A 21,899-nucleotide genomic window follows, 5' to 3' on the forward strand; every position below is an offset into this window, starting at 1 on the left:
CCATGGCTCCAGAACTCCCCTTTGGCCTTGCCAAAGCTTTCTTAAAACTGCAGTGCAGTCTAAGACCTTCCTTTTTCTCTCTTTTTCAAAAGGGTTAGATGCATGGACATCTCACAGCTCTCCCAGTCACCTCCAGCTCCTTCTTCATTTACCTTACAGGTGTGTTTCCCCCCAAAATCTCTTGAATATCTAATGTCATCTTGATGTTTGCTTTCTTAGAGAACTCAGACTTAAAATTTTCTATCCTTGGAAATCACTGAACAGAAAGAAAGTTCCTAATCTCTTGCCATTACTACCATTATTATATGGAAGGAAGAACCTCATCGCTTGTAGAAAGTAGTGGAGCAGTAGAGATGAGAGAAAAAGTATGGTGAAGTAAGAGAAGGAAGTGCTTCAATCACTGGAGAGTTAAAGGCTGAGAAAGATATGCTCTCCACCCTTCCTGCTCAATCCTGTACTACATATCCAGAGAAAATAGAAGTAAAGGCTGCACCACACTGCAGGAAGAGTAATTGATGATTTCCTCTTTGATCCTGGACTAGGGAAGAGTGAGACGGACAGATGGCTTTCTAGTTTCCAGATATCTCAGCTTGAGAGAGGGACTAGTCTGGCTGTGTGTAGAGTACAGACTAGAGCACTAGAGGTTGGAATCATATTCACCAAACAGGAGGGATATTGTAAGTCTTTTTAAGCTTCCATTATGTATTTTTACTTGCATTATCTCATTTAACGTTCAAAACAGCCCTGTGAAGAAGGTATTGTTAGTGTCACGCCATATGTTCTTGGCTTTTCTCCTACTCTGCTAATTCCTTTCTCAATCTTTTTTGCTGGCTGGTCCTTATTCTTCATTAAACCTTAATTAGTATGCCCAAGGATTCAGCCCTGAGCCCTCTTCTATTCTTTTCCTATACTTTTAAAGATGTCCTTAGGAGATCTTATCAAGTCCCAAGATTTTAAATGCTGTTTATATACAGTTGATCATTTTCAAATTTGTTTCTCTAGCTCTAACCTCTCCCGTTAGTTCCAGACTCACATATGCAACTACCTACTCGACATCTACATTTGGATATAACAGATGCTGTCGGTACCTGCTCGTATCCCTTTGGCATTCCCCTGCTTAAACCCTCCAATGGCTTCCCAATGCAATTAAAATCCAAATTTTCTGATGTCCCTACAGAATTTAGTTACTTCCCACTTTTCCAATATTATCTATCATTCATCCTCTTACTCATTTAGAATCACAGTGGATGTCCTATTCCTCAAATATTTCAAAATCTGTTTCCACCATAGGCTTTTGCACTTGTCCTCTTCTTATCTTCAGTTCTTCAAGTGACGGCTCTTTTCTGTATCACTCAGGTCTCAGTCCTAATGGCACCTCCTCAGAAAGGTCATCCCTGACATCCATCAGTAGCCCTTCATTTCCCAATGCTTGTAGTCACTCAATTACATAATTCATTTTTATTTCTTCTTCAGCTCTTGTAATCTGAAATCGTCTTATTTGCAGGCCCACTACCAATCTTTGAAAATTAAGTATCAGCTCCATGACATACTAAGGATAGTATTCCTAGCCCCTAGAACAACACCTGGAACATATTAAGTACTCAACTATTAATTGTTGAATTCAATTAAGGAGATAGTGTGAAGTTGGAATTCAGATTCATATCTATGATTCCAAAGCATATGGAGCCTTTTCCCACAACAGGCTGCCTATTCCAGTAAATGTGCATCCACTGAGATAGCAGTCATGGAAGAAAGAGTACTCAACTTTAGTTTGCATCATGTAGAATATTAGATTATTCCACCACTAAGACACAGTGGCGAATTCAAACCACCAGCCTTCCTGTAACATATACAAAAATGAAAATAATGGAAAAATATTAACTATAAATTTAAAAAGCAAGAAACATAGTTTGCTATAAAGAGTTCAAGTTCCTAAATAGCACTTACAGTTCAGACAAGGGAAAACAGCAAAATCTGAAAGCCTTTTCTAATGTAGAGTGTTAACCTCAAAGGAGTGGGAAAGAAAAAAGTCTGCACATGAGGTGAAGTAATAGGCATTATCTTGGGAATACTCAGTAAAAAGAATCCCTAGAATGCCTGAAAGTGGAGAAATATGCAAGGAAGAAAAGAGAATGGCAGGAGTAAGAAAATAAGACAGGAATAGGGCTTCCATAGTGGTGTAGTGGTTAAGAATCCGCCTGCCAATGCAGGGGATGCGGGTTTGAGCCCTGGTCCGGGAAGATCCCACATGCCACAGAGCAGCTAAGCCTACGCCCTAGAGCCCGTGAGCCACGAATACTGAGTCCGCGTGCTGCAACTACTGAAGCCCGCGTGCCTAGAGCCCGTGCTCTGCCACAAGAGAAGCCACTGCAACGAGAAGCCTGTGCACCGCAACTAACAGTAGCCCCTGCTCGCCGCAACTAGAGAAAGCCTGCGCGCAGCAACAAAGACCCAACACAGCCCAAAATAAACAAATAAAATAAATAAACTAAAAAAAAAGACAGGAACAGAATTGTGAAGCAGTTTCCACCTATTTAGAAGTAAAAATGGAATGAAAGCATCAAATGCATTAGAACACTGCTACTCTTGAGCTTGTCCTACAACAAATACCAGATAAAGAAACATCATTTAAAGGGTAAATTGATGTGACTGCTGTAATTAATGAAAAAACAAACCTGTAAGTTTGTTTTAATTTCATAAAGTATTTATCCAAAGTTGACATAGAGTTGGAAAAAAGATCACTTTAAGTCTCAGAACTGATTACAAATGAAAACCAATGTATACTCTCTATTAAGAGGGAAATCACCTCTTACACAAGAAGACCCAAGAACCAGACTCACCGATCTTCTAAAACTTTAATGGTTTCATGAAGAACTTTCTGTTGCTCTCTCAGCTGTTGATTTTTGGTGAAGAATTCTTCTAGTCTCTGTGCATCTCTAAAAGTCAAGAAATAAGTCATTTTTTTTTTAATGGAAAAATACTCTAACAAGACTATTCTGTCATTAAGAACTCCAAAGCATGATCTCACCACTTACATATTATGAATTCGTTGTATCAAAACAAACAACTTAGAAGGTGAGGTTTGAATATCTTGTTAATCAGAGTTCAAATTATACTAGAATTTGCTCTGCAGTATTTTTATGTTCTACAGAAGTATCTTCGTAAGCACCAGGTATTCATTATACAATGCTGGAACACAGATGAAGGAGTAAATTCTGATGCCACCACTGACTCAACATTGTCAAAATTGCTATTAAAATGTACACTTACTGTTTTTTTAATTATTTTATCTACATTCAATAATGTAAATAGGTAACTCCACTCATATCATTCCTATTCCAATTATGAGGGATTTGTACTTTCTATTTTACTAATTTTTGTGTTGCTTAAACTTTTACCTGGTATTACTTTTAAGCCAGGGTTTACTGTGAAGTAGAAGTACACAAACCCTACATCCTGAAGCCTAGGTTTGAATCTCAGCTGTCACGTACCAGCTGTGTGAGCTGGTGCAAGTAACCTAAACTCTCTGTGCCCCCCAAAATGTGGATACATTAGTAGTATCTACTTCATGAGACATTTGCAAGGACTAAGTACTAATGACTATACAGCATACAGAACAGTGCTGGCACACAGTAAGTTCTATTTAAGTATTTACCATTTTGATTTTAGTCAGGAAAAAAGAAAGACACCTAAAATTTTCTCCTAGTAAACTACCTGGTTACTTTCCAAGGTTGTGCCATATTTTACCTCTCCATCATTATACTTCAAACAATCACATATATAAAGTATGCATATATTTTAATTCTATGAAAACCCATTACAAATTGAATCAGGATTCTCTGTGTCATCTGGAATCTGAAAATATAGGATAATACCATGGTTCAAATATCTTCTCCCAGCCCTCTCAAGGGTCTGAAATATCAAATCAAATAAAGGAGACAAACCAGTCTGCCAGAAAAAGGAGATGTCCAAATGACTGTGTCAAAATTGCTAAAACGTAGAATGTAATATCACTGGCAACAAAACAGACGAGCAAAACAACTAAGTCAAAATGTCAGATACCAATACGAGGGTACTTCTTATATACTGATTGAATATTTGATATTGAATGAAAAGCCAATACATCTAAGAATGGCCTCCTGCTATACAACAAATATTGTTCTGGTAGCATATGTATATATATATGAAATTTTGGAAGTAATAGATAGCTGAAGCTAATAATAAAAAAATTTTCTAATACTTCTAGAAAATGTATTTAATTCAGAAGCAGCACTAGGTTTTCACTGATCCTATTTTGGGAGTATTCAAGTCAACATTTCTATTGATACATGTGTAATTTTGTAAATGAATCCGTGTAAGAGAGGAGCATTAGTCACGTGCAGAGACAACGATCATCAAAACACAAGTCTGAAGCAATTAAGTGACAGACAAATATAGTGCAGTTGCTGATTTCTTTTCTAATTGCTTCTTCCAGGTGGGAATCCCTAGGACTAAGATACCTCACAAATAAAGCTGTTCTAACAATATGGAGACCAGACATCCTATTACTGTACCCTGACTGTCTATCATAAAATATACTTGGAAAGGAGAGTTATGGTCATACAGGCAAATCTGAGTTCTTGGTCCCACAATGCAATGACCTATCCTTCTACAAAATAAAGCATCCCTTTAATTCTCTGATTACTCAGGGGATTTAGTTACTTACCCATGCTTCCAAAATGTGTAAGCCCAAGCTACCTAAGGTAGGCAGGTACAGAGTAATTACAATATATATTAAAAGGTTGCTAAGAGGATCAAATTACTGAGAACGATACAGTGAAACCATTATTATCACCTACTGAACAACCAGCTGTGTTTCCACTCCTTAAGATTCAGAAATGTTTTAGGTGATTTTTGATAAAGTAACATTCAACAGTCATTTACAAATTAAAGGTTTTTCATGTGGTTGTTTGGTTAGAGGTATGGAGAAATACATTTTGTATAAAAAGTCTCAGTTTAAAAAAAGTACATTTGTTATAAGCAAATCTAGATCTTTTAAAAAATTTTTTATTTATTTTTATTGTTTTTGGCTGCATCAGGTCTTAGTTGTGGCACGTGGGCTCTCTTGTTGTGGTGTGTGGGCTTAGTAGCTGTGGTGCGCGAGCTTAGTTGCCCCGCGGCATGTGGGATCTTAGTTCCCTGACCAGGGATCGAACCTGCGTCCCCCACATTGGAAGGCAGATTCTTAACCACTGGATCACCAGGAAGGCCCTAGATCATTTCTAACTATGCTTAATCATTCAATCTACAGGAAAATGATTCTGATTCTAGCTAAGAGGAAATACTATTCTACAGCTATAAATCTATCATTTAAAATAGTAACATTTTAGAAAATAAAATTACTAGGTCTACAAGAAGGATCCATTTTTAATAAAACTAAATTCCTTCAAAAACATTTAGTGAATGTAGTTTAAAATATAAAATCAAATAGCAAACACAATGTTTCTAAAAACTGACCAACACTTTGATTCTAAAGGATGTCATTCTAATCAATGGTTGTTAATCTAGGATTTACAAGGTCATTTACTTCCAACACTGAACCAAGGTACAATATAAAGAGCTCACTGTCTAACTACTGATCAACTCCAAAATATTATACTTTGGGTATTACAATGGTAAGAGGGAACAAGAATTCCTATACAGTATTATTATATATAAAAGAGGAGACTTGTAGAATAACTCCAACAAACAGTAATTAGCTATTTAGTGTAGTATGTGTTAAATCAGCATACCAAGTCACTGATAGTACATACTCATCTTCTGATTAACAATGCTTGTAGCCACCATCACTAGCTGGGCTATAAGCAAAGGTGAAGATGAAAACAATAGAATAAGTGTATTTCATAATTTTTAATCTCAAACCACTCAAAAACAATTTCACCACTGAGGAAAAGCCTCCTTATCAACAATATATTTACTTGTTCACTTAATCCTAGAATACATATAAAGTAGTGTCAGAATTAGTATAAGCCAATCATGTGAATTCAATTCTCTTTGCCAGTTATTATTTAGGAATGAACATTGTCAATGAGTTAGAGGAAGTCTGCTGGGGGCTGCTTCTGACAAACCTTTATAATTAGTAAAAATAAAAGGACACAAAGATGCTGTGCAAGTGATAACTAGAATGATGATGGCCAGCTTGACATACTGAAGTGAATCAAGACTAACAGGGCAAGTCTGAACTCTAAAGATGGCAGAGAAGAAAGATAGAAGTAAGTGATAACCAGTCCTAGAATCTCCGTACTTTGGGCCTTCTATGTGAAAGGATACATCTTCTTTACCATAAAAGTCCCTTCTGGTGTTTTCTTGGTCTCACAGTAAGAAAATGATAAACTAATAAGATATACATCCTAAATTTAAATGTTTAAAATGACACCTTTAAGGTAGGAACAGGTACATTTTCAACATGCAAAGCATTTAAAAGTGTCAGCAATTAAGAATCATAAAATTATTCTTCAAAAAAACTGTTTTAAAAATTTATGATTTCTCATTTCTGTATCTAGGTCATCTTCCAAACATGACTTTACAGGCGTAATGGAAAACTTCACAATTTCTATTTTCAGATTATAATAGCAAAAATAGTGAGGTGTGTTTTGATGAGTGGTTGGTAACTCCAGCTTCTGGTTAGTCTTGGAAGCTTTAGAATATGAAGGAACTGAGACCTATTGGTATATACTGTAAATCAAATGCAATTATTATTAGTCACAATGATATTAATTTTTGTTATGAGTAATAACATTCTATTATGCCATCTGTTTCAGATTCCTGAATGCGGAAGGTCTAAAGAACCACGAGTAAAATCTGTTCCTGACTTAGAAAATCAGATCTGATTCTGGGCTTAATAACCAAAACAATTCAGCGGAACTGCTGGTAATTTCAAATTAGTTAAAAGGGGTCTCAGAATATCCATTTAGTTCCCATTTCTTATATGAGTTAGAAATCCCAGACTTATTCTGCTCCCCATCTTGTAGTATCTTAAATTCCAGGTATCAATCATAGCTGAGAAAAAAATGCCATTAACAGATCAAAATGATTTATAGATCAGTTTCCATCTTAATAAATATTTTAAGGAAAAAGATTATACACATATTAAAATTATGTTAAAATATAAATATATGCAAATATTAACTAAGATTATACTCAAAATTATTCTTTTTCCTTTAGAATTTTGAATAACTCGCTGTCAACTACACAAGGTCCACACTAAGTAAAGCTAACTTCCTTATAAATAAAACACTGAATTCAAATAGGACATCAATATCAATTACTTTATAAATAGGACATCAGTGTTATATATGCTGATACTTACAAAATTCGTTCCTTTTTCAGTTTGGTTACTTTTACTTGTAAACCTGAAAAAGAAAAAAATCCTCAGTATTTTATTTATACATTTTATCGTTTCAAAAGCAGTTAATCTAAGTTTCTTTATGAATCTAATGCTACACTATTAAGTTACTTGAGCCTGGCCTCTAAACAATGAGCCAGGTCCCATTAGTTTGAAAAGTGTATTTCCCTCACTTGCACCCTTAGGTCACAAAAGAGTATTTGCAACATTATTGCTCTTAGTCTATTGTATGACAGCCAAATAGAATGAAATTTTCTCCACCTAAAGTGAGTTACTTCCCAATAGCATGGGCAAGCATATAATTAGAAGTTCACTATAAATGAAGGTTTATGTTCTGGCATAGCCTATGTATTTTGATAACAGCAATAGTGCTTATGTAGGCTCAAATCTTCTGGGATTAAAGCAGATTGTGTCAGGAAGTCCGGGACTAGGAACACAATTGCTTACAAAAAAGTACTTAACATAAGGCAGTACTGTTTTTAGCTCAAGATATGTATTACATGTGTTATATGTATTTTTAATTTTAATTGAGTCCAATACAAAATAGAAGACCACTGCCTATGGGACTTGGGTAATTACTGTTAAGAAAGCAGGCTGATGAGCATTGAGACTGCAAGAAAGGATATAAACAAAATAAGAGTGACATTCCTCAGTCTCGGAAACAATAATTAAAAGGAGAAAAACAGCCATTAAACAAACATGAAAATATATCCAACACCACTAGCAATATAAATCCAAACCCAAAAAATTACTTAGCAAAATTATAAAAATTATAATACCCAGTGTTGATAAAAGTGTTGTAAAACTACACTGCCATGCTTTGCAGGAGGTATTATAAATTAGCACAATTCTTTTGGAAAGCAAGCTAGAGATATATAACAGGACTCTTTTTCATCAATATCCCACATCTTGGATTCTAACCTAAATAATCCAAACTATAGAGAAACTCATAGTCACAAAGAATATTGAACAATGTATTGAAATATAAAATGCTTAAAATAGGGATGAGTTTAAGTAAAATATGATGTAACCACTAGACAGAATAATACACAGCTATTAAAATCATTAAGTAAAAAAGAATAAGTCTATTTAGCAACACTAAACTATTTGGTTCTCTATTTTCACTATGCTATTTTCTGCAATGTGATTATTAAAAGGGGGGAAAAACTTCTGTGTTTACATTTTCAGATTCCTAAACCAATTTTTTTACTATTCTACAATTTTCCCACTTGTGGATATTATATTCACTTTTAAAAATAGTGCCTAGAAAGTTTAAAAATTCTATATCTACTTAAGAATTTCTTTTATTTGGGGCATAGTTAATCCCCAATAAATGGTTATTAGTTAACTAATTTCTAAAAAATTAAACATTGACTGTCTTTGGTAGTTTATGGATTCTAATAAGTTATACATTTAGAAAATCTTTCCATATAATTTGTATAGAAACATTAATAAATTTGTCACTTCTAAGAACAGGATTTTTTATTATCTGTCTGAACAACATTATTTAGCTAAGTAAGAGTTTTAGAAAACAGACCTATACATTTCTCCACAATCTCCCCCTCCCTGGTGCTGACTAGGGATGAAATTAAAAGTCATACAGATACTAATGGGGAAGTCACCTTTTCTTACTGCCCAAGAGGTAAGGATTTAATGCCAGGAAATCCAGTTATTATGGAAAAATAAAGGCCCTGGAGAATTTTTTAGTTATACTTCTGCCCTATATCTCAAATTTCACCTCTAGGAAATGTCCAACTGATATGACACATTTACCCTCATTTCTATGGCCTATAATTTGAATAAATAAAATGTTATGAATAAACCTGTAATCAAATGTTCACAGCAGCTTCATTCATAACAGCGCCAAAAACAGAAACAACCCAAATATCCTTCAGTGAGTGAACTGTTAAAAAAAACAAAACGAAACAAAACTGCTGTACATCCTTGTACCACATGTACTACTCAGCAATAAAAAGGAAAGAAGTATTAAAATATGCAACAACCTGGATGGACTACAAGGGAATTATGCTGAGTTGGAAAAAAAAGCCAACCCAAAAAGTACACCCTATGTGATTCCACATACATAACATTCTTAAAATGACAAAATTATAGAGCTGGAGAACAGATTATGGGTGGCCAGGAGCTGGAGGGGTTGGGGTGGGAGGAAGATGGTTGGGGACTTAGCATTAGGGACCCTTGGTAATCCAGGGATCTACACGTTAGTGAATTAAAACACACACACAAATGAGGGCATGTAAAAGTAGCAGAATCTAAATAAGATTGATAAATTGTATCAATGTTAATTTCTAAGTTGTGCTATTATACTATAGTTATACAAGATGTTACCACTGGGGTGAACTGGGTAAAGGGTATATACTACAGTGTGAATCTACAATAAGCTCAAAATGAAAAGCTAAAAAAAAAATTATGGAAAAATATTTACCCTAAGAGTTGGAATACTGTTAAAATGTAAATTATTATAATAAAGGGAAACATTAGTTTTTCACTGTTTAAAATAAAAACTGGTGTGATCTTTTGATTTTTAAAAAAATCTTTTCCACCTGTCAAGTTCGTAGCTGGAGAAGCGTCCTTCTTTTTCAGGTAATGATGACAAACTCACAAGACCTTGAAAGTATTTAGTAAAGCATCAAATCATTCTTGAAGAATTAAGAAAAGAACTTGTGACCCTACTAGGCCAAAGACTAGAGTCAGCAGTTTTTCACTCTTTTACCCTTCCCAAAGTGTGTGAAAATTTACTTGCTTTTAGATTTTCTTGTTTTTCAATTTTGGCCGACTCTAAAACTCAGGTCCGCCTTTAGAAGTGAAAAGTGCACCCAAGATGAAATGGATTATTGCCATAAACCATTTTAAGAAAAGAAACAATGAGACAGAAAATCCTTATAAACTTCAAAAGAAAATTATTGGGAAATATGGAAAGACTACTCTTTTATCTTGTAAGCATTCAACACCTGTGAGGCATTTGTTCTGTCACGCAGATCAGCCCTGAAACAGGTTTATGTGTGTATGTGTATGTATGTGTGTTTAAATTTTAGCATTTGCCATTCATCAAGTCAATAAGGCATCCACAATTAGAACCCCTATAAAGTGTGCTTTAATCCTGCTCCACACCCATCGGAAGGAATGAGGCTATACAACAATGCAGCTCCTGTATGAACAGGTAGTCTGTTCAAAAAAGTATTTAGGATTGTAACACTGGCAACCTGAGACACCTAATGAGGAAACAGCGCTCAAAAGACCAAAAGCGCTGCACTACAATTAACCTTATAATGTGTATGTGAATTTCCAAAGAAATGAAACAATTAAGGGCCCGTATGTGTAGTCACGAACATAATACAAGAAGCAAATTTAAGTAAGAATTCAGAAATAAGCCAAGAATTCAATTTGTTATAAACAAAATAAAAATCATTGCTATGTTAATTTTTACTCATTCTCGTTTGCTACCCAGAATAAACCATATATGTATGTACTGTCACTGTAAAACAAGTTATTTATGGTTCTGAATTATAAATTGTAAGCCTAATAACACTTCTTGATAAATAGTGGCTTTACATATAGCTCAAAGAATTAAGCTTCTACCAAAAACACAACTACTAGTATTTCTGTAACTGCCTAATCAATTATTTCAACTTCAAAGTAAAGACACTTGTCTTTATGAGATGCAGCCATATTTAAGGTGTGCTTAGTTTACTCTTAAGATTTAATGATCTCAAAATGGGTAAATTTTTTGTGGATATTATCGAATTTATGTTAACACAAATGGAAAATAACATGTGAGTTAATGATAGTACTTTTTTTATTGAATTATAAATGATGTATAATACTGTTACAGGTGTACAATATAGTGATTCCCAATTTTTAAAGGTTACACTCCATTTATAGTTGTTATAAAATATTGGCTATATTTCCCGTGTTGTACAATATATCCTTTTGTTTTTGTTTTTGGCCGCACTGTGCGGCATGTGGGATCTCCATTACTGGACGAGGGATCGAACCCAAGCCCCATGCAATGGGAGTGCGGAGTCTTAACCACTGCTGGGTTAATGGACTGCTGGGGAAGTCCCTATCCTTGTAGCTTATTTTATACCTAATAGTTTATACCTATTAATCTCCTACCCTATATTGCCCCCCACTTCCCTCTCCCCACTGATAACCACTAGTTTGTTCTCTGTATCTGAGTCTGAGTGAATCTGCTTCTTTTTTGTTATATTTACTAGTTTGTTGTATTTTTTAGATTCCACATATAAGTGACATCATACAGTATTTGTCTTTCTCTATTTCACTTGGCATAATACCCTCTAAGTCCACCCATGTTACTGCAAATGGCAAATTTTCTTTTTTATGGCTGAGTAGTATTCCATTTTTTTTTTTTTTTAATGGCTGAGTACATATACACACTACATCTTTATCCATTCATCTGCTGATGAACACTTGGGTTGCTTCCATATCTTGGCAATTGCAAATAATGCTGCTATGAACATTGAGGTGCATGTATCTTTTCGAATTACTGTTTTTGTTTTTTTTCGGATATATACCCAGGAGTGCAACGGCTGGGTCATATATGGCAGGTCTATTTTCAGTTTTTTAAGCAACCTTCATACTTTTTTCCACAGTGGCTACAATTTATATTCCCACCAACAGTGTATGACAGTTCCCTTTTCTTCACATCCTTGCCAACATTTGTTATTTGTGCTCTTTTTGATGATATCCATTCTGACAGGTGTGAGGTGATATCTCATTGTGGTTCTGATTTGCATTTTCCTGACGACTAGCCTTTCTTAATGACTAGGACACTGATGTTATGGACCAAAATTACTTGCAATTCCTTTCATTGCTAATTTGTGTAGTCTTAATATGAATGTTATCTTTTTGGAATTTTTGATGAAACATCTAAGAAAATAAATGGAGCAATCCAAAACTGAATCAAGAAATATTTATCCTGTCATATTAGAGTCTCTATACTTTTCGTTTCTTCAATGGGGCTCCAATTCTGTCTCAAAAATCTGCCTAGTTTTCTACGAAATTGATTACCTTATTTACCAGATATAGAAAACATTACTAGATGAGATGTTGATGGTAAAACATAGCGTGGACAAAAACCATTTATTAAAATGGTGACATTATGAAAAATATTCTAAATTCCATCTTATTACCTGTGCTTTTTAATAATAAACCTGATACTGAAAGGGATTTTAAAAGGCAAAAAAAAATTGTATCCAAACAAGTTCAGATGCATTTAAGTTCTTATGCATATCTAAGAAAAATTATGTAACTCAGGTACTACCTTCATATCTTTTCTTTCCCCCCCTTTTTTTTTAAACCTGACACGAAGTTTTAAAAGCAATGACTGAATTTTAATTCCTATGTATACTTCAAAACCTGCAAAGTCTGGACAAGTCCATGTTTGACGTCTTTCAAATAGCCTCTTATACTGGTTTCTCCAAGTGGATCCTCTACTTTAAAAAAAAAAATTAAGTACCCTTTAGGCATATCTTTGATGTTATCACAGAGTCACAGGATCTAATTTTATATGGAACTATCTGGAACACATTGACAAGGGACTGTCAAAAAAAGTCTTCCTTTCAACAAATTTGCCTGGGCCCAACCAAAATGTTTTTAAATAACATACTAATTTTTAAAAAATAGTGCACGATCATTTAAAACTCTTAAGAATCCATAAGTGATTTTGAAATTGGCAAAAGTAGCCTGATCAATGTATTATAATATGCCGGAAGTTATCTTCTCTCATCAGCTCAAACATATATCCAATACCTACCATTCATAAAGCACATAGATGTTAATCAAAATCATCAACAACTTCTGTATTCCTCCCTTAAAGTTCTTCCATGTATATAAACTAATGCTCCTGCAAGTGTCATGGCTACTAAGAGTATGGCCATGAGGAGTACACACTTTAAAAAGAAATTATCCATTATGTAATATTTGTGAGTCTTATATGTTCTGTAATCTGATGAATAGCATATTGTTCTTATCAAACAATATGTTATTTATTTTCTTGATGCTTCCTCATCATAGAGGTCTCCTGAAGACCCTGAAACACCAATGAACATGAGGAAGAAAGCTGCCAAGTACTTTATCCTTGTTAAATTAGGAGCCTAAAAAATAAAGCTGTCCCAGTTTTAAATGGGTATGCCTAAAAATTCTAAAATGAAGATTATGTACCACATGAAAAACAAGCAGTTTGGTTAAGTAATGAAATAACCGCAAAAATAAGTCACATATAAAACAGTATGTACACTGAACACAACAATACAATAAGCTACATGCATTTCTTTTAAAACTAGGAAAGAATAAACAAATGCCATTCCTATAAAATGGTGATTTATTTTTCTTTTCCCAACTTTCTACAGTATCATCTAAAAATAGGAAATTTAAAGTAAATGGGTAGTAAAGCATTTCAGGGTTTTAGAGATATGAAGTTTTGATATTTTCATATATTATGGGATTTTAAAAACTTATGTTCAAGAAAATGTTTCACTGATGCAGCTAAACTATGCAATTCATTCAGATACCATTTACTAACTTCTTACTATGTGCCAAGCACTTTCAGCTATGGAAATGGAGGTAGAAAGATGAGTAAGATAGGGACTCTGCATAATAAAATTTTAATGATCTTCTTAAAATTTTAATGTCTTATTATAAGACAACAGAAAGTAATCATTTAAAGGATAAAGAATTTAACCTTATACTTGAAGATGGCAGAATGCTAATTCTTCTCTGTTAAATGTTTAATTAAAAACTCAAGTACAACTGGTCCTATTTAAATCATTTGAAGATATTGTATTTGCTTTACCTCCAGGTGACAAAGAATAAGCTTTTTCATAGTGTATAGCTCCTATAATAGTTTAAACTTGAAACTGTTCCTATTGGTAAACTTACATGCTGGGGTCACAGTATTATAAACCAAGAGGAGGATATGGCTTCTCTTCAACAGAAGTTGGGAGATGTTATTATTCCTTTGCAGTTTTAAAAGTGCATGTAGCTGACTACATTGTTATTATCAGTGTAGCCATTATACAAGACAGAATATCTTGTATCTGGATTATTTTTGCTATCATTTCGTTATATAACTACAGTGTATAAATATTTTCTGAAAGAGAATGAATACAATGCCCCCAAAACCTACTGTGTCTTCTTCACTGTTGTATTCTCAGCAACTGCTACCATTCTCAGCATATAATTCAAAAACTACTCACTGAATGAATAGCAAGTCAGTACTAAAACTCAGAATACTTCCTCAATGTTTCACACCACATTTTCTGGGGGAAAACAGTGTAGTCAAATGAAGAGCAGAATTAATGTAAAATACTCATATTTGTCCCTGAACATATGACCACAAGCACAGTCACTTAAAAATCAGATGTTTATCACTAACAACCAATTTGAATTTCTAAACTTTCAAATATTTGAAGTGAACTAATCTGCCTCACATATAAACAGCTCCTATCAATTGATAGGGAAAAGGCCAACAACCAAAGAATAATCAGGTATATAAACAGTTCTTAAGAAAGAAATACAAATCACCCTCAAGCATAAGCAAAGATGCTTAATCTCATTCATAAGGGAAACATAAACTAAAACTACACTGAAAATAATCAATAGATATATTAATCAAACACAACATGGAGAATTCTTCTAGATACACATGGGAACAAACCAACTATAAAAAGACATTTTAGATAACTGGGGAAATTTGAACATAATCATCTAATAGGTATAAGATGACATTAAAGAGTTTGTTTTGTTAGTATGATAATGGCAATTTTTTGTTAAAAAAGACTACTGGAATATACTGAAGTATTTATAGATGAAATTATGTCAGAAAGTTCAAAATAACTGAGTGGAAGAGGGATAAAGATGCAAATGCAAAATAAGTAAAACAAGATTGGCTGTGTACTGATAACGGTTGAAGCTGAGTGAGTACATTAGGAGTACATTAGGAGTACATTATACTATTTTCTTTACTTTTATAAATGTACAATATTTCCTAAAATTAAAAAGTCTTAAACTTTAAATTTAAAAAAATGGAAGAATACACACACAAAAGATAATAAAAGTGGTTACCTGTTTGTGTGTGGGGAGAAGAGCGTAAATTTTTGCTGTTTATTTTGTGTTTTCACAATTTTAGAAAAAAAGTTTAAATTAAAAAAAATGGATAAAACAATAATAACTTCATTGACACCTGGATTTCTAACGGAACACTAATGTACCCTGACTGCATCAGCAATTCTAATATGCTGAAAGAGAGCTTTAATGGAAACATGGATCAGAAAAATCTATCAAAGAATGAGCGTAATAGAGCAGTAACAGATGTAAGTGAAGTAGCAGATGTAGTTGAATTCCAACCTTTCATAATAAAATTAAAGAGTTTCTAATGTTTTTCTCAGCTAAGAATTCAAAAACTACAATTAAGAAATAGAAACTTTCAGCAAAGCTGTAGGATACAAAGCAACACACAAAAATCAGTGGTGTTTCTTTACATTAACCACGTGCACTCTGAAGAGGAAATTAAGAAAATCCCATTTACAATAGCATCTAAAATTAAGAAAATTCCATTTACAATAGCATTCAAAAGCATCCAACACAAAATAAGGAATAAGCTTAACCAAGGAGATGAAAGACTTGTATGATGAAAACTACAAAACATTGCTGAAAGAAATTTAAAAAAGGAAAGACGTCTCATGTTCATGGACTGGAAGACTTAATATTGTTAAGATGTCAGCATTACTCAAAGTGATCTACAGATGCAATGCAATCTCTATTGAAATCCCCATGATGTTTTTTTTGCAGAAGTAGGGAAATATGTCCTAAAATTCATATGAAATTTCAAGGGACTCCAAATAGCCAAGACAATCTTGAAAAAGAACAAAGTTGGAAGTCACATATTTCCTGATTTCAAAACTTAATAAAAAGCTACAATAATCAAAACAATACGGTACTAGCATAAAGACAAACATACAGACCAATTAGAATAGAGCCTTGGCACCCTTCTCAAAAAAATGGTTTTTGAGAAGGGTGCCAAGACCATTCAATGGGGAAAGGACAGTCTTTTCAACAAATGGTGCTGGAAAACTAGATATCCACAGCAAAAGAATGAAGTTATACCCTTACCTTATACCATATACAAAATTCACCTCAAAATGGAAAAAGGACCTCAACGTAAGATCTAAAACTATAAAACTCTTAGAAGAAAACACAAGGCAAAACTTAATGGCAATGGATCTGGCAATGATTTCTTGGATATAATACCAAAAATATAGGCAACAAAACAAAAAAGTAGATAAATTAGACTATATCAAAATTAAAAACTTCTATGCATCAAAGGACACAATTAACAGAGTGAAAAAGCAACTCACAGAATGGGAGAAAATACTTGCAAACCATATATCAGGTAAGAGATTATTATCCAGAATATACAAAGAACTTCAACCACAACAAAAACCAATATGATTAAAAAACAGGCAAAGAACCTGAGTAGACATTTCTCCAAAGACACACAAATGGCCAATAAGCACATGAAAAGCTAACATCACTAATCATTAGGGAAATGAAAACAGTATGAAGTCTCCTTAAAAAACTAAAAGAAGAGTTACCAGTTGATCCCACAATCCCACTCCTGGGCATATATCAGGAGAAAACTCTTATTTGAAGATACATGCACCTCAATGTTCATAGCAGCACTATTTACAATAGCCAAGACATGGAAGCACCTAATGTCCATCAATGGATGAATGGATAAAGAAGATGTGGTATATATATACAATGGAATATTACTCAACCATGAAAAGAATGAAATAGTATCATTTACAACAACATGGATAGACCTAGAGATTATCATACTACGTGAAGTAAGCCAGACAAAGACAAATATGATATCACTTATATGTAGAATCCAAAAAAAATGATACAAATGAACTTATTTACAAAACAGAAATAGACTCAGAGACAAAGAAACCAAACTTATGATTACCAAAGGGGACTGGGGGTGGGGTGGGGGGAGATAAGTTAGGAGTTTGGGATTAGCATATACACACTACTATATATAAAACAGGTAAACAACAAGAACCTACTATACGGCACAGGGAACTATATTCAATATCTTGTAATAACCTATAATGGAAAAGAATCTGAAAAACAATACATATATGTATATATATGTGTAACTGAATCACTTTGCTGTACACTTGAAACCAACACAACATTGTAAATTAACTATACTTCAATTTAAAAAAAAGAGAAAGCTATTCAACTGAGGGAAAAGAAAAAACTATAAAGCACAGTAGTATTAACCCATGGTTGCAGTAGGTAATCAAGAAACAAATGTAATATGAAGCATTTCCCACACATGGGGGAAATGTATTACATGAAAGTCACAGAATTAGATAGGTATATTAAGGCTTACTATCAGACGTTGAGTTTAGCTTTAACAGTTTAGCTTTTAATAGTACATTTTAACACAATCATATATAACATTTATATACTCAACCTAATCGCAACAGCTCAATTCTCTGTATGCTCATTGCATTTCATATAAACCTTTTAGCCCTTATTTCACTATACTGTTAATTATCTGTTCACATGACTCTCTCTCTACCAGACTGCAGGCTCTTTGAAGGCAAACTGCCATTTACTTTTGGGTCTCAGGGCTTGGTGGCAAACCCAAGCACTGAGATACAAATTCTGAAGGTTTGTCGAATGATTTAGGTAGTATTTTTATGTCAATAAACAATCCTGCAAATAATTTTACAGAAGATAATTAAGTTTAGAGGTTATGTAACTTGCTGAGATCACAGAGAAAGTACATAAATGAAATTAGAATTCAAATCCAGATCTTCGGTCAACAATCTCTATGCCCCTTCCACCACACCATACATATTACAAGTAACTACAAGCTGTGCAAGAGCTACATTCTGTGGTTAGTTGTCTGTAGTCAAAAAGCAACAACTCAACCATAAAAATGAATCTCCCAAAATTGGAATAGTAAAGGTCCCTTAAAAATGAGATCTTTGAACTGTCATAAAAATTAGTTATTATTATTATAGTCTCAGCAGAATACTGCTACCAAGTATTTCAGAAAAAAATTACCTTGTACTTCTTTATCATGACACTCCTTTAGTTTTGTCCAAACATCCTTAAAGTCATTAGATACATCTGCAGAACTAGGACTTCCACAACTGCTTCCCGAGACGTTCATCTTACTTAATATGCTCACACTTCTACTGCCTAATGTTTTCTGACCTTTTCTGTTACATTATACAGGTCTGAAGTTGTCTTTGGTCAGTTCAAATACCTGAAACAACAGATTGCAACATAAGTGAATTCTGCATTTATCTCTGTGTAATTTGAAATCAGGATGACTTCAAGCCCAGGCAGCTGATCTCAAGTTTTCCTTATTTACCTATGATCAATCACTTTAGAATTTGAGGGGGTGGAAGTGAGGAAAAAAGATGAGTATGGTGAGAAAAGCCCCAATTTCAGTTATCTGGCCTTAAGTTAAGCTACATTTTCAGGCAAATTTTTTCTTATTCCGCCTATGAGGAAGTAATTACCTACATTATGTTTAATTGAAAGGACTATGATATAGAGAGGTTTGCAATCATTCATGGTCAGTACTGTTTCCCCATTCTAAAAGAATTTATTGCTTTCTTAACTTTTGAGTTGATATGGAATACAACAATATATTGAACCAAAAACTGGAAAACACTCTGAAATATTCTTGACTTAATAAGCATTCACATCTAGACACACAGACACACACACTGTAAAAGAGCAAGAAAGATGACTAACACGAGTATCTGAACAGCTTTCTCATAACAATGAAATTTGGTGACCAAGATACAGACACAGCCAAGATCTATGAATACGGAAACATCTAAAAACAAGGCAAATATGGGTAAAGCTATTTTGTGCCTCTCAGAATAAAGGTGAATGATTAAGTTTATTATTTGTGTAGCCCCTGAAGGAAGCAACAGGCTGTTAAGTTCAAGTGGATTAATAAATATCTTAATATGTGTTCTTAAACTGAAACCATTAACTAGCTACTACTAAAAAAATAAAATAAAATGATTAACATATCTACTAACCCTCACATCTGGCTCCTTAGTCAATGCCTTACCATTGCTAACAAGTGCCCAAACGGATTTAAGTGTCTTTTACTAACCATTTCCTGAGGTCTCTGATGAAGAGGCTAAGATAAGCAAGGGCATGTCTAAAGGGAGCAATATTATGTGCAGAGCCACTTGGTAAACTATAAAACACTAAAGAAATAAAAATACATTTATTAAGCTTTTCAAAAATTGTGATTACACTTTTTTTAAAGATAATCAGTGAAAATTGAACAAGTACTAGATTTTACATAATATTAGGAAATTATTTTTAATTTCTAAAGAGGCTTGTATTCAACTATTTATTAATTCTAAAAGATAAATCAATGGGTCTATACTACTGTCAATAAAAGCCACCATTTATTAAGTGTTCACTATGTACCATGGAGTGTACTGTTTTATATTTCCTTTTAATTTAATCTTCACATTGTATAAAACAGCTACTACTGATATTATTAATTTCATTTTAGAGTTTAAGAAAACAGGCTTAAGAGACTAAGTGACTCGCCCGAGGTCACATTGCTAGGACACGGCTACTACGGCCACGTCACTGCTGCAACTCAAGTTGTGATGCCGATGAACTCCAAAATACTTCTAAAAAGCAAAAAAAACCAAAACAAAAATGTTAATTGTTTTTATTAATCAAAAAGTTCAAAACAAAGTTTTAGTTACTTTAATGAACAGTTTAAAATTGTATATTTTAGCATTCAATAGTTTAAAACCAACTGTAAGATAAGCTTCCTTTATTCTACCTTCAGGGGTAATAAAAAGGTTAAGTGCTTTTTTTTTCCCCCCACATAACAATTTATCAATACTAAGCTGTTCAGATACTCGTGTTATGGCAATCATCTTTCTTGCTCTTTTACAGTGTGTGTGTGTCTGTGTGTCTAGATGCTTGTTAAGTCAAGAATATTTCAGGGCGCTTTCCAGTTTTGTGTTCAATATATTGTTGTATTCCACATCAACTCAAAACTTGAAACCCTCTCCAATCTATTTTGCATGCTTAGCACTTTTTGCTGGCATTTCTTTTCAGATTGAACCGTTATTCACTGCACGAATAATTTCTCAAAAATGTGCATCTTGCCTCTCGAGTTGCATCCTGGGCTCAACAGTTTGCAATAATTTAATACATTTCTGTGCCTCCTGTTGCAGTGTAAACCATAAACCACCACACTGAAGGTGCTCAAGAGAAGATCTTTCCTGTCACACCACACACATTCTTAAGTGAGGCAAGAGCCGCTCCTCAGTTCACACAAGGGCCCTGAACAAACTGAATAGGGACTCTGACTGCTGCTCTTACGAGCAGAACAGAGGTCCAGTGGCTCCCATCCCAGGACCCTTAGCCATCAGCCTCCTCCCGCACCGCTAAGGGCTGGCGGTCAGCCCTCGCCAAAGCGCTCCCCCGAGCAAACCGCACGACTGGCGCCGGAAGCGCGCGCGGCGACACCCGGCGCAGGTCGGCGCATGCGCGTGGCGGGCCCGGCGCCGGCAAGCAAGTTCTCAGCTGGTGCGAAGACTCGGGGAGCGCTGGGTCGTCCGCAATCCGGTCTACCTCCTGCGTATTTCAGGCCGGCTCCAGCCGACTCCTCAGATTTAGCCCCAGCGCCATACAGCCATCCCCACCCCGGGGTCAAACGCCTTCGGTCAGCCGGCAGCTCCAGACCGGAAATAGCCCGCTAGGACCCAGCGCTTTGGGTCGGGGAAAGAGATTCCTTTTACTCACGGCTTGCAAGATTGCGTCGAGATTCTCGAAAGCCCCAGCAGGAACGCGAGCACGCTCTGGAGAGGGGAAGAGACGGCCGTTCGCTTTTCTGCTCGTTCCCTCACTAATCTGCCGAACCGCCAGCAGCCAAGCCGCCCCCTCGGGGCAGCCCGCGTTTTCCAGCGCTGGGGCAGGGCCCAAGGGCCGCCGGCTACGCTCGCCCCGCCCGGACCTCGCGCGACGTCACGCAACGTCGTGTGGGAGTTCCCGCGACGTCACGCTTCTTCCTCCTCCTCCCTCCGCGGAACTGGGTGGCGCCCCTCACGCCCCCTGCGGAGGAGCTGGGTCGGCGTCGAGTCCCACCGCGTTGGGCGGTGACTGGAGAGTGGAGCTCCTCCTCTGAGCCGTCAGAAGAGTCTCCGAGAGCTGGCGGCCGCCACCGCGTTTTTCGAGAGGGCCCGGAGAAAGCTAACGCTGTTCTGTCAGCGGAGCTTCACGTTCTCCTGAGAAGTGATCAATGAGTGACTTAAGCCCGTTCTGGGAAAGCACGTAGGAGCGGCCCGTACCAGATGGAAAGTTAAAGTTAACTGAGGAGGGAAGGAACACAGATCAATCTAACGTAGCTTTCCGGCTGGTAGCTCTTACCTACAGTTTAGTGATGCGACCTGAC

General features: G+C 35.3%; 1 protein-coding gene across 1 annotated transcript in view; it reads right to left on the reverse strand.

Annotated features, from left to right (window-relative positions):
• RBBP8 (RB binding protein 8, endonuclease) overlaps positions 1 to 18,617 on the reverse strand; it is a 77,678-nt gene extending 59,061 nt beyond the window's left edge. The window contains exons 1-3 of the mRNA XM_065889342.1: positions 18,509 to 18,617; positions 7,349 to 7,391; positions 2,841 to 2,936 (exon numbers count right to left, since the gene is read on the reverse strand). Of these exons, the coding sequence (XP_065745414.1) occupies positions 2,841 to 2,936; positions 7,349 to 7,391; positions 18,509 to 18,617 (248 nt within the window). The remainder of the gene's footprint in view (positions 1 to 2,840; positions 2,937 to 7,348; positions 7,392 to 18,508) is intronic.
• Between the last annotated feature and the right edge of the window lie 3,282 nt (positions 18,618 to 21,899).

The sequence above is a fragment of the Phocoena phocoena genome, chromosome 13, assembly GCF_963924675.1.
Source record: "Phocoena phocoena chromosome 13, mPhoPho1.1, whole genome shotgun sequence".
In the NCBI taxonomy this organism is placed as follows: domain Eukaryota; kingdom Metazoa; phylum Chordata; class Mammalia; order Artiodactyla; family Phocoenidae; genus Phocoena; species Phocoena phocoena.